Consider the following 16698-nt stretch of genomic DNA (forward strand, 5'->3'; position numbering starts at 1 on the left):
CCCACCCTGAGCCCTGTCGTGTCCTGTAGCTGTTTAGGACGCAATCCACATACTTTGATTGGCCCAACAGGCTGCCAGCCAGTCACTTGACAGGCCCGCGGGCCGTAGTATCCGTATTCAGCCCGCAGGCCGTAGTTTGCCCAGCGTTGGTGCAGACCGTACTTTGCACCTGTGAAGTGTATATATGCTTGTACACGGAGGGAAGCAATCTTTGACTTCAACAGTAAAGACAGTTTAATGGATCCCAGCACAGTGTGGGGGGGGGGGGGGGGGGGGGAGGGGTGGAAGGGAGATAAGGGAAACCTATGGAACATCCATAGGCTTCTCTCTACTGAGGTGTGCATCTAACTTTTTTTTAAACGTTACAGGAACCCTTTGAATAGGAACTGTCGCAAAAATCTTAAAATTTAAAACACATACATATAAGAAGTACATTTCTTCCTGAGTAAAATGAGCCATAAATGTCTTCTCTCCTATGTTGCTGTCACTTACAGTAGGTAGTAACATTCTGAAATTACAGACAGGTTTTGGACTAGCCCATCTCCTCATGGGGGGGTTCTCAGGATTATCTTTATTTTCAAAAGCACTTAGTGAGTACTTACTTATATTCTTTATAAATACACTCCCTGAAAAAGATTTCTGAAAAGATGCTGGCCAGCCTCCCTGCTCACCGCACACTGATTTGGCAGTTGGACGGAGCAACTGCCATTCACTTTGTGCATTTTGAATATAAAGAAATCCCTGTAAACCCCCCATGAAGAGATGGGCTAGTCCAAAATTTGTCGGTTCTGTCAGACTTCTACTACTTACTGTAAGTGACAGAAACATAGGAGAAAAGTAACTTATGGTTCATTTTACTCTGGAAGAAATGTACTTCTTAATTGTATTTGTTTATATACATTTTAAATTTTAAGATTTTCGTGACAGAGGTCCATTAAGGAAACCCGAGACAGGCTGGATAGGAAAAAAAAATATACATACCTGGGGCTTCCTCCAGCCCCCTTCAGGCTAATAGCCCCCTCACTGTTCTCCTGCGCTGCCTGGATCCTCCGCTATTCGACCCAGTAATTCTAGTCAGGGGCGTACTGCGCATACGCAGCTCAGCCGCACACTCCCCTGGTGCAGAGTGACCCCAGGCACGAATGCACAGTCGGACTGCGCATGCTCCGACTGTCCCTGACTGAAGGAATTAACGGGCCAAATAGCAGAGGATCTAGGCCAGGCATGGGCAAACTCAGCCCTCCAGCTGTTACGGAACTACAAGTCCCACAATGCATTTGCCTTTATGAGTCATGACTGTGGCTGTCAGACTCCTGCAATGCATTGTGGGACTTGTAGTTCCTTAACAGCTGGAGGGCCAAGTTTGCCCATGCCTGATCTAGGCGGTCGCAGGAAGATGGCGAGAAACCGATTAGCCTGAAGAAGGCTGGTGGAAGCCCCAGGTGTGTTTCATTTTTTTTCTATCCCCCATCTCAGGTACACTTTAAGGAAAAATCCAGTCCAGCCTTGCAGCGCTGGGTCCCTGGTTCGAATTCCAGCCAGGGCACTATCTGCACGGAGTTTGTATGTTCCCCCCATGTCTGCATCGGTTTCCTCCCACATCCCCAAAAGACACAGATAAGTTAACTGGCTTCCCTCAAAATTGGCCCAAAGCTAAGATACATACACTACACAATACATATATAGACATATCACTATGGTAAGGATTAGATTGTGAGCCCCTCTAAGGGACAGTATGGGCCCAATCACACTTAAGCGATTAGCGGGTGATTTTAAATCGCTAGTGCTATGTTATCCTATGGCTGTGTTCTCACTGCCGCAATTGGAGCCAATCACGGGCGTTTTGCGATTAGCGCCAATCACAAACATGTTACCTGTTTCTGGGCGATTCTGGAGAGATCGTGGTACAGCGCTTATAAAGCCCTGACCGCGATTGCTCCGGAATCACGGAAGTATCCAGTGATTTTACTGCGATAATCACGATAAGAATCACACGAGCAAAAGCGATTTTTAGAGATTTTAGATGTGAACGGGGCCAAGACAATATACTCTATACCGCGCTGCAGAAGATGTCGGCGCTATAGACATACTAAATAATAATAATTTTCCAGCATTCTTCCCCTCTGGTTCATCCGCCCAATATATAGAGCAGCTGAACGCAGCTATACACAGAGACATGGTCCATGCCTATGTGAGAATACCTGATACACAGTGTGTGCACATCTATATGCTCTATAACAGCCATATACTGTGTGTATAGCCTCCAGGTCTGCTAATGACAGTCCCCATAGTTGTGTGTCTCACCCAGCCGGCTGGGGGGTCTCCTGAGGCCTCTGCACCTTCTCTCTGCGGGGTCTCCTCTTGGCTTTCTTCCTCTGTGGCTCTGGGTATCTGTGGGGTGGCCTCCCCCCCTGTGTCTGCCTGTCTGACCACCTCCTGTCCTCCATGGTGGCCTTTGCCTTTATATGGGGGAGGCTCCTCACATTCTTTCCTGGCTGTCACTGCTGTTTATGTTTCTCTGAGCTCACCTCTGCTTCCTGATCTCTAAATGTGATGTATTTCCTGTGTGACTCTGAATATCGTCCCTCCTCCTGTGTGATGATGTGTGCAGAGTGCAGACAGACTAGCTGTCTAGCTGTGAGTCCTCACTGTGTAATATACAGACACTCAGTGTGTCATACCTCACTGTATAATACACACAGACAGCCTCACTGTGCTGCTTCTCACTGTATAATAGCAGCCACTCACTGTCATACCTCACTGTGTAACATACACAGGCAGTCTCACTGTGCTGCTTCTCACTGTATAATATACACTTACCCCTCTTCTCCTCACTGTATAATATACAGACACTTGCTGTGTCATACCTCACTGTGTAACATACACAGGCAGTCTCACTGTATAATATACACTCTTACCCCTGTCCTCCTCACTGTATACTATACACTCTTACCCCTGTCCTCCTCACTGTACACTATACACTCTTACCCCTGTCCTCCTCACTGTATAATATACACTCTTACCCCTCTCCTCCTCACTGTATAATATACAGACACTTGCTGTGTCATACCTCACTGTGTAACATACACAGGCAGTCTCACTGTATAATATACACTCTTACCCCTCTCCTCCTCACTGTATAATATACAGACACTTGCTGTGTCATACCTCACTGTGTAACATACACAGGCAGTCTCACTGTATAATATACACTCTTACCCCTGTCCTCCTCACTGTATAATATAAACTCTTACCCATGTGCTCCTCACTGTATAATATACCCTCTTACCCCTGTCCTCCTCACTGTATAATATAAACTCTTACCCATGTCCTCCTCACTGTATACTATACACTCTTACCCCTGTCCTCCTCGCTGTGTAATATACACTCTTACCCCTGTCCTCCTCACTGTATAATATACACTCTTACCCCTGTCCTCCTCACTGTATAATATACACTCTTACCCCTGTCCTCCTCACTGTATAATATACACTCTTACCCTTGTCCTCCTCACTGTGTAATATACACTCTTACCCCTGTCCTCCTCACTGTGTAATATACACTCTTACCCCTGTCCTCACTGTATACTATACACTCTTACCCCTGTCCTCCTCACTGTGTAATATACACTCTTACCCCTGTCCTCCTCACTGTGTAATATACACTCTTACCCCTGTGCTCCTCACTGTATAATATACCCTCTTACCCCTGTCCTCACTGTATACTATACACTCTTACCCCTGTCCTCCTCACTGTATAATATACACTATTACCCCTGTGCTCCTCATTGTATAATATACACTCTTACCACTGTCCCCCTCACTGGATAATATACACTCTTACCCCTGTCCTCCTCACTGTATAGTATACACTCTTACCCCTGTCCTCCTTACTGTGTAATATACCCTCTTACCCCTGTCCTCCTCACTGTATAATATACACTATTACCCCTGTGCTCCTCATTGTATAATATACACTCTTACCCCTGTCCCCCTCACTGGATAATATACACTCTTACCCCTGTCCTCCTGTGTATTATATATACACTTACCCCTGTCCTCCTCACTGTGTAATATTCACTTTTACCCCTGTCCTCCTCACTGTATAATATACACTCTTACCCTTGTCCTCCTCACTGTATAATATACACTCTTACCCTTGTCCTCCTCACTGTATAATATACACTCTTACCCTTGTCCTCCACACTGTATAATATACACTCTTACCTGTCCTCCTCACTGTATAATATACACTCTTACCCCTGTCCTCCTAACTGTATAATATACACTCTTACCCCTGTCCTCCTCACTGTATAATATACACTGTTACCCTTGTCCTCCTCACTGTACAATATACACTTAACCCTGTCCTCACTGTATAATATACACTCTTACTCCTGTCCTCCTCACTGTATAATATACATTCTTACCCCTGTCCTCCTCACTATATAATATACACTCTTACCCCTGTCCTCCTCACTGTATAATATACAATCTTAAGTGTATATTACACTTACCCCTGTCCTCCTCACTGTATAATACACACTCTTACCCCTGTCCTCCTCACTGTATAATATACAATCTTACCCATGTCCTCCTCACTGTATAATATACACTTACCCCTGTCCTCCTCCTCACTGTATAATACACACTCTTACCCCTGTCCTCCTCACTGTATAATATACACTGTTACCCTTGTTGTCCTCCTCACTGTATAATATACACTTACCCGTGTTCTCCTCACTGTATAATATATACTCTTACCCCTGTCCTCCTCACTGTATAATATACATTCTTACCCCTGTCCTCCTCACTGTATAATATACACTCTTACCCCTGTCCTCCTCAATGTATAAATATACAATCTTAAAGAGGAACTCCAGTGAAAATATTGTAATAAAAAAGTGCTTCATTTTTACAATAATTATGTATAAATGATTTAGTCAGTGTTTGCCCATTGTAAAATCTTTCCTCTCCCCGGTTTACATTCTGACATTTATTACATGGTGACATTTTTACTGTGGGCAGGTTATGTAGCTGCTGCTAGCTGTTTTGGCTGTTAGAGACAGCTGTAAACAGCTCATTCCTGTCTGTGAGCCTTGTTACATTGTAACAAACTGCCAAAAGTACCGCGGTACTCAGAGCTTCTTGTGGGAGGGGTTTCAGCACAAAATCAGTCACACAGCGCCCCCTGATGGTCTGTTTGTGAAAAGCATTATATTTCTCATGTAAAAGGGGGTATCAGCTACTGATTGGGATAAAGTTCAATTCTTGGTTGGAGTTTCTCTTTAAGTGTATATTACACTTACCCCTGTCCTCCTCACTGTATAATACACACTCTTACCCTTGTCCTCCTCACTGTATAATATACAATCTTACCCCTGTCCTCCTCACTGTATAATATACACTTACCCCTGTCCTCCTCACTGTATAATACACATTCTTACCCCTGTCCTCCTCACTGTATAATATACACTCTTACCCCTGTCCTCCTCATTGTATAATATACACTTGCCCCTGTCCTCCTCACTGTAAAATATACACACTTACCCCTGTCCTCCTCACTGTATAATATACACTCTAACCCCTGTCCTCCTCACTGTATAATACACTGATAGTGTCATTGTGCTTCTTCCTATATAATATACAGACACTCCCCCAAAAATCATAGCTCCCAACTGTCCGTCTTTTGGAACCCTCTCCCTCTTTCTTCCTCATTTGTCCCTTTCAGGGCTGGTGATGTACATATTTGTGTAAATACATGTATTTTTCTACTGAAAGGATCCCGGAGGTGGAGGAGGATAGCGAGGGAGAGATCAGGCCAAAGGGGGCTGTAGGAATCCCCAGGTATGTATGAATTTTTCCTTTAGATTTATCTCAGGTACACTTTAACCACTTCAGCCTTCAGTGTTGTTTCACCTTATGCATCCAAGCAATGTTCACCTCCCATTCATTCGCCCATAACTGTATCACTACTTATCACAATGAATTGATCTATATCTTGTTTTTTCCGCCACCAATTAGGCTTTCTTTGGATGGTACATTTTGCTAAGAATTATTTTTTTCTGAATGCATTTTAACGGGAATATTAAGAGAAAATGGAAAAAAAAAACATTATTTCTCAGTTTTCAGTTAATATAGCTTTAAAATAATACATGCTACCATAATTAAAACCCACATATTTTATTTGCTCATTTGTCCCAGTTATTACACCATTTACATTATGTCCCTATAACAATGTATGGCATCAATATTTTATTTGGAAATGAAGGTCCATTTTTTTAATTTGTGTCCATCACTATTTATAAGCTTATGATTTAAAAATGTATAGTAATATACTCTCTTGACATGCATATTAAAAAAATTCATACCCCTAGGTAACTATTTATGTTGGGGTTTTTTTTGTTTTGTTTTTTTAATTGTAATTTTTTTATTTTTTTTTTAATTAAAAAAAATGTTATTTGGGGTTTTTTGGAGTGGGAAGCTAAACAGATACTTTTAAATGTTATTGTTTGTGTATATTTAAAAAATAATAATAAAATATATATATATATATATATATATATATATATATATATATATATATATATATGTAGATGCAGTTTTACTATTTGGCCACAAGATGGCCACAGTGATTTTTTTGTTATTCATCCTGTAATCGAGAGCTCTTGCTTACAGGAACTGAAGGGATGACGTGACACTTAGAAAAATCGCGGCTTTTCAGAGAAGCCGTCGTTTTTTCATACGGAGACACAGATCAATGAATGGGAACTGTGTTCCCATTCATTGATCTCCGGGGCAACGGAAGGCGGCAGGAGTGCGCGGGGCCAGCGGCAGTTAGTGCAGCCTATCTGGACGGATATATCCGTCCAGATAGACTGAAGTGGTTAACTTAGGGACTCTTTCTTTAATATGTGTGGCTGTTGTAGCTGGATAGTGTACTGGTTAAGACCTTGGGCAAGACTCCCTAACAATGCTACTCCTATAGAGCGCGTCCCAGTGGCTGCAGCTCTGGTGCTTTGAGTCCACCTGTTGAAAAGCGCACTATGCATGTAATTTCTCTTGTCATGGGGATATATTAGTTTTATTTTAGCAAACAAGGGCTTGTAATTGTTAACAGGGTACAGTGAGAAAACAAAAAAATACACCTTTTCCAAATAATATATTATCCCCACATATTGTAGTTTAGAAACATAATTTTATTGTTATGATAGCCAGGACAAATGGGCAAATATTATGTGTTTTGTTTTATCTACAGTAGCATTGTTTATTTTAAAACTATGGGGGATGGAATAGGAGAAATTGTGTATTTTTATTTTTTTCCCTGGTTTTTTCCTATTCAATGCATAGAAAATTAAGTTATTATTGAAAACAAGTATAACCCACAAAAAGCCTAATTTGTGAGGGAAAAAAGATACAGGGCTGGTGCACACTAGAGCAGTTCTCAAGCGTTTTTTTAAAACGCTTGCAGGGGGATTCAAAACGCTTACCTAATGAAAGTGAATGGGATGGTGCACACCAGAGCGGTTCGTTTTTCCCCCAAATGCAAACTCCTGTCCTGCAGCATTTTTTAGATTTGAGTATAGGAAAGTGGAAAACCACTCTGAAAAACGCTAGATCAGAGCTGTTTTCCAGGCGTTTTTGTTACAGAAGCTGTTCAGTAACAGCTTTACTGTAACAAAATATAATATCTGCTACACAAAAACGCTCCAAAAAACGTTAGGTATGTTTAGAAAACCTCTCTAAACATGCCTAGAATCGCTCTGAAAATATGCTTTAAAAACTTCTAGCGTTTTGCGGATCTGCTAGAGGTTTTTGGTGTGCACTGGGCCAGAGATCATTTAGGTATGTTAAGCAGTGATATAGTTATGGCCAAATGAATGGGAGGAGCACTGAAAATGGTTTTTGGTAGGAGGGGTAAAACAGCCTGTGGTGTGAAGTGGTTAAAATTATTGGAACTCTCATAAATTGAAAGATGTATTTTTGTTTTGCATCTTTTTTTTAGCAGTACAGAACTTTTCAAGGTGTTTGTAATGTACTACCGTGTTTCCCCTAAAGTAAGACATCCCCTGAGAATAAGCCCTAGCAGGAATTCCCAGCATGCTTGAAATATAAGACATCCCCCGAATGTAAGCCCTAGCAGCAGCCCACATGACACCAGCAAGTCACGCTCAATATAAAGCCTGGATACAGGAGAGCAGCAGTATAATGTGAGTTCTACAGTCCTGTATATGTGTGTCAGGCAGTTTGTGTTGTTGTTGGAGTCAGCCCTCCTGATCTGTCGTGATAAGCATCAGCAGCACTTCACCTCTTCACCTTTTCCCAGGACACACAGCTTATCCTATCATAGCTCTGGGGAGCCTGACAGAGCCTACAAGAAATAGACTCTTACCCACATGATCAGCAGAATCAGTTTCTTGTAAGTGAGAGACAATATCTGCAAACCACAAGCGCTGTGCATGCTGCTTATGTTTCAGCATGGCATGCAATATATACATTTTTGTCTAGGAAAACTACCAGTGTTTTCCCCAAAAATAAGACATCCTCTAAAAATAAGCCCCAGCACATCTTTTGGAGCAAAAATTAATATAAGACAGTGTCTTATTTTCGGGGAAACACGGGTATTAAGGTTCTACTATGCAATGCATAAGGGTGGTGTTTACTGCTCGAAGCAGGGCTTTTCTGCAACTGCTGCGAGACTGCGCGGTGCCGAAGATTGGCAGTAATGCTATGGTCCGCGCCCCACGTACGAGTAATTCGAAGATCCAGCGATTGCCAGACTCCGAATTACAGTACATGTTCATCAGAGTTGCAACGATTCAGAGGGGGAATAGTATTTAACCCTGCACCCCCCCCCCCCCCCGAATTTGTGCGGCAAAAGGGCTGTCAGTCAGTTGTCCTACCCTGCACCAAAAAGCACTGGCGCCAATACGCCATGTACACTATATAGCACTGACGTCTGCAGCAGCACTTTACAGAGTACATAGTCATGTCACTTACTTTCCCCAGAGGAGCTCACACTCTAATGACTACCATAGTCATAGTCTGATGTCATGCCCTATTATTGCACGGCCCTTCCGCGTGTCCGTTGCTGTGAGCGTTCTGCTTACATGCGGTTCTCGAAAGAATGAACCACGGATGAATAGCATAGAATCCTCACAGCAATGGGCGCGCGAGCAACATGGCCACGCAGGTGGGCCACGCATGTGCAGTTGCGCATGACTCCTGGTGAAGTCGCGTGGCTAACGGAGCCGCCAGCAGAAGAACAGAGGGAGCCAAGAGGACGCCAAGGGATCTCAATGACTACAAGGGGCTGGAAGAAGCCCCAGGTAAGTACATTATGGCATTTTGGGGTCCTTTGCAGGGTCCCTTTAAGCCTTTATAGTACATGGAGGCAGTGAAATTGGTCAGTCATTGGCTAATCAAAATTGTATGTGTGTACCAGGCTTTACAGCATAGGCACTGATAACCCTGTGCACTAGAAGCACCACAGTATGTCTAGGAAATGGGAATGACTTAATTACTTCACAGAAGGCCAACTTTCTGAATGATATTTAATATCTCAAAAAGGTGGAAAAGTGCAAAAAATATTTACAGAAGTAATAGTTACAAAAACAAACAAACAAACAAACAAACAAACACACACAGAAACGACAATGACAATTGAGTAGATACTTGCTTATAAAATGAAAAGGGAATAACACAGAATACATTTTACCATTATGGAAAGTCTAGTTATAACAGTGGAGGGACACATTGCTGAACAGAAAGTCAGGGGACTCTCTTGCATGATAGCAACCTTCTGAGAATACATCTTAGAACAGTCTCAAGACGGTCTACAGAGTCTAAAGGGTTACAAGTCTAAAGCTCCACAGGGGAAACCATATCCTGCACCTGCCCTCTAGTTGCCTGCATTTAGTGTTTGTAAACTTTCTCCATCTCCTAGGAGAAAGAAACTTGGCCCGCCCGGCAGTACATCGGTACCAATGGGGTGAGTAGTAGGACCGGATGGCTCCTCCTATTGTCTGGCTCCTTTGCCTGTCCATGTTACAGAATGGCCGTTTGTTAGCTGCCAACAGCTCTAGGCTGGAAGTAAAATATTGAAACTCTCACTTCTTTACATCATGCTCTAATCGTTGTGAATTGACATCTCTGAGGTATTTACATCAAAAGCCATTAATTGACCTCACTAGTCTCTATTTTTACTTTACCATGTAGTGACCAACTCATTGAAATGGCATTTGATAAGATGTTCAGTAAACTCAGTGTAACGAATGCATCAATGCTCAACAAATTGAGCTTACTGTATAGAACGTGGATATTTTCACTGTTGCATAGGACAGAAGGAAAACAAAGAAAGGCGCCCTGTATGTGTTTAGAGAGTTTAGTCTGTCTAATGTCCCCCTCATCTGTGACTAATCACAACTGTAATTTGATCTCTCTGCTGTGTCAGCTGGTTGCCTTGGCAACGCAGCTAATTTGTAAACACAGGATATTAATCCTATGTCTGCTTCCATGAAAGCAGAAAGAAGACACACTGCAGATTTATGTCAAATGAGGAGTGGGGCACCAAGCATTGGCACTGCTGTGAACTAGAGGAGGGTTGCAGTTCAGCCACTCGGGGCCGGCTGGTCAGTCAAAAAAACAAGCTAGCGTGCTCAGACTAGAGAATGTATTGCAGTGGTGGAAGACAAAACAATGGAGGTCGGCACTGCAAGCAATCCGGCAGGGCTGCTGCAGCCGGCTATACTCGTCTGCCTCCCTAAGTCTAATGCCTCCCTAAGTACCTAATTCAGATGCAGGGCTGGCTCTCCTCTTCCACCAACAAGCAGCACTGTAACACTGACATCATCCTCCGGGTCCCGATCACATGATGCAACATGTGGTCGGGACTCGAAGAAGGAGGTCAGCATTGGAGGATCAGCTCTCCTCTTTCACCAGTGAGCACTGTCGTAATGCTGACATCCTCCTCTGGGTCCCAATCACATGATGCAACATGTGATCAGGACCCAAAGGAGGAGGTCAGCACTACAGGCTCAGCTCCCCTCTTTTACCTCCGAGCACTTTTATAATGCTGACATCCTCCTCATGGTCCCGATCACATGATGTGATGTGATCAGGACCCAAAGGAGGATGTCAGCGTTAAAGGCTCAGCTCCTCTCTTCTATCACTGAGCACTGTTGTAATGCTGACATCCTCCTCAAGGCCCCGATCACTTGTCATAACAGTTATTTGGGACCCAGAGGATGATGTCAGCGTTACAGCGCCGCTCGGTGGTGAGAGAGGAGAGCTGACCCTGCATCTAGATCAGATAAATACGGAGCTCTACATGCGCCGCTGTGCATTAGGCTGGGGGAGCCAAATAATTAAGCGGCACCAAACGTGGCAGTTAAAAAGCGAATTAACCCCCTTGGCGGTCTGATTCTTTCTGAATTTTAGGGTTTGAAAGCAGTACAATTTTTTTGCATGCTTTCAGGCCCTAAAACCTGGAAAAAATTATGCTGCTAGGGAGATCTGCAGCAGCTTAGTACTAACTCACCTCCCTGGGCTCAGGCACTGCAGTTTTCCCTCCATCCTCCAGGTGGCGATGTAACCCTAAAGTGAGATTACCGGGTGTCGTCATGACAACAGACAACAGTCTCACCAGGGGGAAGCAGAGTCTCAGAGGAGCGGAAGAAGAATGGCTCCCAAGGGAGGTGTGTTGAAATGCCCGATGCGCACATTTTAATTTATTTATTTAAGTATTTATATAGCGCTGACATATTACGTAGCGCTGTACAGAGTATATTGTCTTGTCATTAACTGTCCCTCAGAGGGGCTCACAATCTAGTCCCTACCATAGTCATATGTCTATGTACGTATCGTGTAGTTTTTATGTATTGTAGTCTAGGGCCAATTTTTGGGGGGGAAGCCAATGAACTTATCTGTATGTTTTTGGGATGTGGGAGGAAACCGGAGTGCCCGGAGGAAACCCACGGAGACACGGGGAGAACATACAAACTCCTTGCAGATGTTGACCTGGCTGGGATTCGAACCGGGGACCCAGCGCTTGCAAGGCGAGAGCGCTAACCACTATGCCACCGTGCAGCATCGAGCCTCTAGCAGCTACCCCAAGTGCAGGTCGGGGGTAACCGCTCTGAGCTGCGTTTTTTTCGCCCCAACTGTAGCTCAGGGTTACTGCCAAGGAGGTTAAGTGTGCAGCAGAAAAATCCATATTCCAAAAGTAAGAAAAACAGTACGGTCAGCCACACATACACCTTACAATCTGATTGTAGGACCGGCTTTGAGCAAATCATATTAGCAACTATGCAGACTCAATGTTATAAACTGCTAACTAACTGAATATAAATGATTTATAGCGCAAAAAAAGTGGGATCAGCGCATCACCAGGCCGCCTCTAAATGGCCTCAGCTCAGAGATGCGCTGAGCCCCCCCCCCCCAGAAACTACAAACGCACCTTGAACCCAAACAGAGGCTCTGCATATACACTTGCATGCAAGCTGTTAGTGGAAACTAACATCCTCCACGTGGTAGACAGGTCATGTGTATGCTCATTGTGTATTTTTATCCCATGAGTGGGGTTTGCACTTTTTTGCAGGTAAGCATTCATCTGTTTTTAAGTAGCGCTGTTCATTTCTTTGCTATGTTTGATTGATTTATCTACTGAGCGCGCTCAAGATGGCAGCCTCTCCTTTTACCTGCTCCACACCTTGTCTCGGCTCTGGGAAGCATTAATCACATATATGCACAGAAGGAACAAAAATACTTACAGATTCTGCACCATGAACTCTCTGGCTACAACTGGAACCTTCTGGGAAACGTGGAAGTTTATGGATGGCTAAGTTACAAGCTGGATTGTACTCACCATGAAAGTCATGTGTAGCTGACCTTGGTTTTGGAGTCCTGCATGGGATTGGAAAGCTGATAATCCACAAAAACAAACAAACAAAAGCCTTCTCTACTCCTACAAGGACACACAATGGAATAGGATTTCTCCACCTGGATACTCATGAGGTCCACAGCTTCAAACAAGCAAACACATCAAAAAGCATGTCCATGCAACACAGCAAGCAGATCTCCTACCTTCCCAAGTCTTCTTCCCAAGGTAAGGGAATTCATCCTCCTTCCCCAAACAGCAGTAATATCCTTCAGCTGGCAATCCGTTTTTGCAGACTGTACAAATACTTGAAATGCATTCAGAGGCTGAAATTATATTGACTCCATTGCCTTTCTAAGTAAACCTTAGTAGGCCCCATGCTTCTGCATATCAATGGACTTTTCACACCTCTTGTAGCAGATTCTGAAGGCCAGCATTTGCTTTTGTATACCCCCCACTGATAAACAACAACAATCAAAGGAAGAGCTTACTTAACCCATTCCTTCACAAAGAGCAATGTTAATCTATACAGCCAGCTTCTTACTATCTCTCAGGCCATTGAGAGCTGCATCTCACATTGGAAAAAAACAAGCTAATTTGCTGGAATCTCTAGGGATTTTAAATAAAACGCACAGAGGTAAAAAAGGCGGCCAGGCCCATAAAAAGTGCCACACTCAGTCTCAGTCCAACTTCAGGGACCCAGGTCCATTCAAGGAAAAGAACTTTCCAGCGATCTCCAGTGAGGTTTACTGGAAATCAGAGGCTGAAAGTAGCAGAAGTTACCATGTCCCTAGTCAGAGATGCAGTAACACCCCAGCAGTGAACCCAGTCGCCATTGCTAAACCCCATGCAGTCACCGCATTGCTCTGCAATGCCCGCTCTATAAACAATAAGACAGCCATTATTGCGGACCTTATTCAGACATGCGATTTTTCATGCATCACTGAAACCTGGATTGATGCCAATGCAGGCCCCACACTGGAAGCAACCATCCCATACAATTACTCAGTCCTAAGTGAGGGAAGACTAGACCGCAGAGGAGGGGGTGTAGCAATTTGTGGCAAAACAACTCTGCAGCTCAGGGCCCTGAATGTTGGCTCAACAAAGTCCTTTGAATGTATAGGTGCCCAGATCTCAGCTGGTAAAGGCTTCAAAATTTTAGTGGTTTATCGTCCCCCCGAAGATACTGACCCTTTCCTACAGGAATTCCCAGAACTTCTGGCCATGCTAACTCTGTCTTATCCGAGATGGATCATCCTTGGTGACTTCAACGTCCGGGCTGATAACACTCAATCACAAGATGCAAATGAACTAATAAATCTCATGGGTGGACTAGGCTTCACACAAGTTGTAAAATCAGCTACCCACAGAGGAGGGCATACGCTAGACTTACTGTTCCACCTTGGAATGGACATTAGTAACATAACAGTAACCCCAGTGGTGTGGTCAGACCATCACATAATACAGTTTACTATTGAACATCACCCTATCAAGCAGCTCCCTAAAGAAACAATCAAAACCCGTCCCCTGAGTAAATTAACACCGGAGAGGATAACTGCCAACCTGGATTTTACAAATCTGCTCCACAGCCAAATGGACCCAAACACTCTAGTAACCCAGTACAACACCACGATATATGAAACACTTGACAGTATTGCCCCATGGCGCACCAAATCAGCAACCAAAAAGCAGAAAGCTAATTGGTTTGACAAAACCATCATGGATCTAAAAAAGAAAGGGCGCAGACTAGAAAGACAGTGGCGTAAATCAGGGACTGAGGAGCACAAATCTAGCCTAGTTGATCACCTCAGACAATACCAACAAGCAATAACCAAGAAAAAATCAGACTTTATCTCGCACAAAATATCTACAGCCAACAACAGAGCTGCTCAACTCTTCCACACAGTGGAATCACTCTGCAATCCTTCCTGCCTAAAAGCCCCAACCACATACTCCAGGGAAAGGTGTGAAGAATTCTCTGCCTTCTTCACAAACAAGGTGTCTACCATCCGTGCCAGCATTACACCAACTACATCAATTGACCACTGGACGTTGCATATGCCTACTACCGTACCACCATGGCAAGTCTTTGACACTCTGAGTGTAGAAGATTTTGGAATTCTCATTCAAAGTCTCCGCCCCACTACCTGCGACCTGGATCCTGGCCTAACTGGATCCTTAATGCAGTGCCCAGAGCTGATCAGGCCAGCACTTCACAAAATCACTCAGTGCTCCTTGCAAAGTGGTCTTTTCCCAGAAGAACTAAAGAAAGCAATCATAAAACCCCTCCTGAAGAAACCACCACCTCAAACTAGCAATTGGGGGAGATACTGCACAGTATAAAGACTCTGTGCGAAACCTTGGGGTGATCCTGGATGGAAATCTAAAACTCAGACAGCAGGTATCAGCTGTCGTCAAGTCTTCCTTCTTCCATCTAAGAAATATAGCGAAAATCAAACACCTTATCCCAGCTGAAGACCTACCTGCCCTGGTTCACGCATTTGTATCCTCCCGCCTAGACTACTGCAACGCCCTGTTCATCGGATCTACAGATAAGGCTCTGCGCCCCTTACAGCTAGTACAGAATGCTGCAGCCAGACTCCTAGCCAATGCCCCCCGCAGCTCACACATCACCCCAGTACTGCAAACTCTTCACTGGTTGCCAGTAAAATGGAGAATCAATTTTAAGATCTGCCTGCTGACATTCAAGGCTCTACACATGGGACCCAAATACATAGCGGATCTATTGGAACTTTATGCCCCTTCACGCACCCTCCGCTCTGCCAACAAGATGAAGCTGGTTATTCCCAGGATACACTTAACATTTGGTGCTCGGGCCTTTTCCTACGCAGCCCCTACTCTATGGAACTCACTTCCACAATCAGTACGAGAGGCTCCTTCTCTGGACAGCTTTAAAAAAAGGCTAAAAACTCACCTCTTTTCCCGAGCCTTTGAGACTGCATAATGCAGGGTCACAGCGCTTTGAGTCCCCAGGGAGAAAAGCGCTATATAAATATTATTGTTATTGTTATTTATTTCTGGTCAGCTGCTCCCACTTAATAGTTTTCCTTTGGTGTATATGCAGAGCCTCTGTTTGGGTTCAAGGTGCGTTTGTAGTTTCTGGGGGGGCTCAGCGCATCTCTGAGCTGAGGCCATTCAGAGGCGGCCTGGTGATGCGCTGATCCCACTTTTTTGCGCAATTCTCAATTTTACTGGTAGCGCGCCCAGGCTATGCATATGCATAGGTAGGATTTAGTTAGTGTTAGGTCCCCTCCCATGGAGGAAAGACTTCTTCGACAGTGGGAGGGATGAGTACCTAACAAATTGCATGCAAGCTGTTAGTGGAAACTAACATCCTCCAAGTGGTAGACAGGTTGTATGTGTGCTCATTGTGTATTTTTATCCCATGAGTGGGGTTTGCACTTTTTTGCAGGTAAGCATTCATCTGTTTTTAAGTAGCGCTGTTCATTTCTTTGCTATATAAATGATTTATGTTAAATGTAGTAATTTGATCTCTCTGCTGTGTCAGCTGGTTGCCTTGGCAACGCAGCTAATTTGTAAACACAGGATATTAATCCTATGTCTGCTTCCATGAAAGCAGAAAGAAGACACACTGCAGATTTATGTCAAATGAGGAGTGGGGAACCAAGCATTGGCACTGCTGTGAACTAGAGGAGGGTTGCAGTTCAGCCACTCGGGGCCGGCTGGTCAGTCAAAAAAACAAGCTAGCGTGCTCAGACTAGAGAATGTATTGCAGTGGTGGAAGACAAAACAATGGAGGTCGGCACTGCAAGCAATCCGGCAGGGCTGCTGCAGCCGGCT

The 16698-nt window shown here is 44.1% G+C and overlaps 1 protein-coding gene across 2 annotated transcripts in view; it reads right to left on the minus strand.

The window, feature by feature from the left end:
• LOC137524291 (RING finger protein 112-like) overlaps positions 1–2575 on the minus strand; it is a 45235-nt gene extending 42660 nt beyond the window's left edge. The window contains exon 1 of one of the 2 annotated variants that reach the window (XM_068243988.1): positions 2305–2575. In XM_068243988.1, the coding sequence (XP_068100089.1) occupies positions 2305–2447 (143 nt within the window). In that variant the 5' untranslated portion in view covers positions 2448–2575. The remainder of the gene's footprint in view (positions 1–2304) is intronic. The other variant, XM_068243987.1, reaches the window with a different exon arrangement.
• Positions 2576–16698: the final 14123 nt, after the last annotated feature.

This window comes from Hyperolius riggenbachi, chromosome 7 (genome assembly GCF_040937935.1).
Source record: "Hyperolius riggenbachi isolate aHypRig1 chromosome 7, aHypRig1.pri, whole genome shotgun sequence".
Classification (NCBI taxonomy): domain Eukaryota; kingdom Metazoa; phylum Chordata; class Amphibia; order Anura; family Hyperoliidae; genus Hyperolius; species Hyperolius riggenbachi.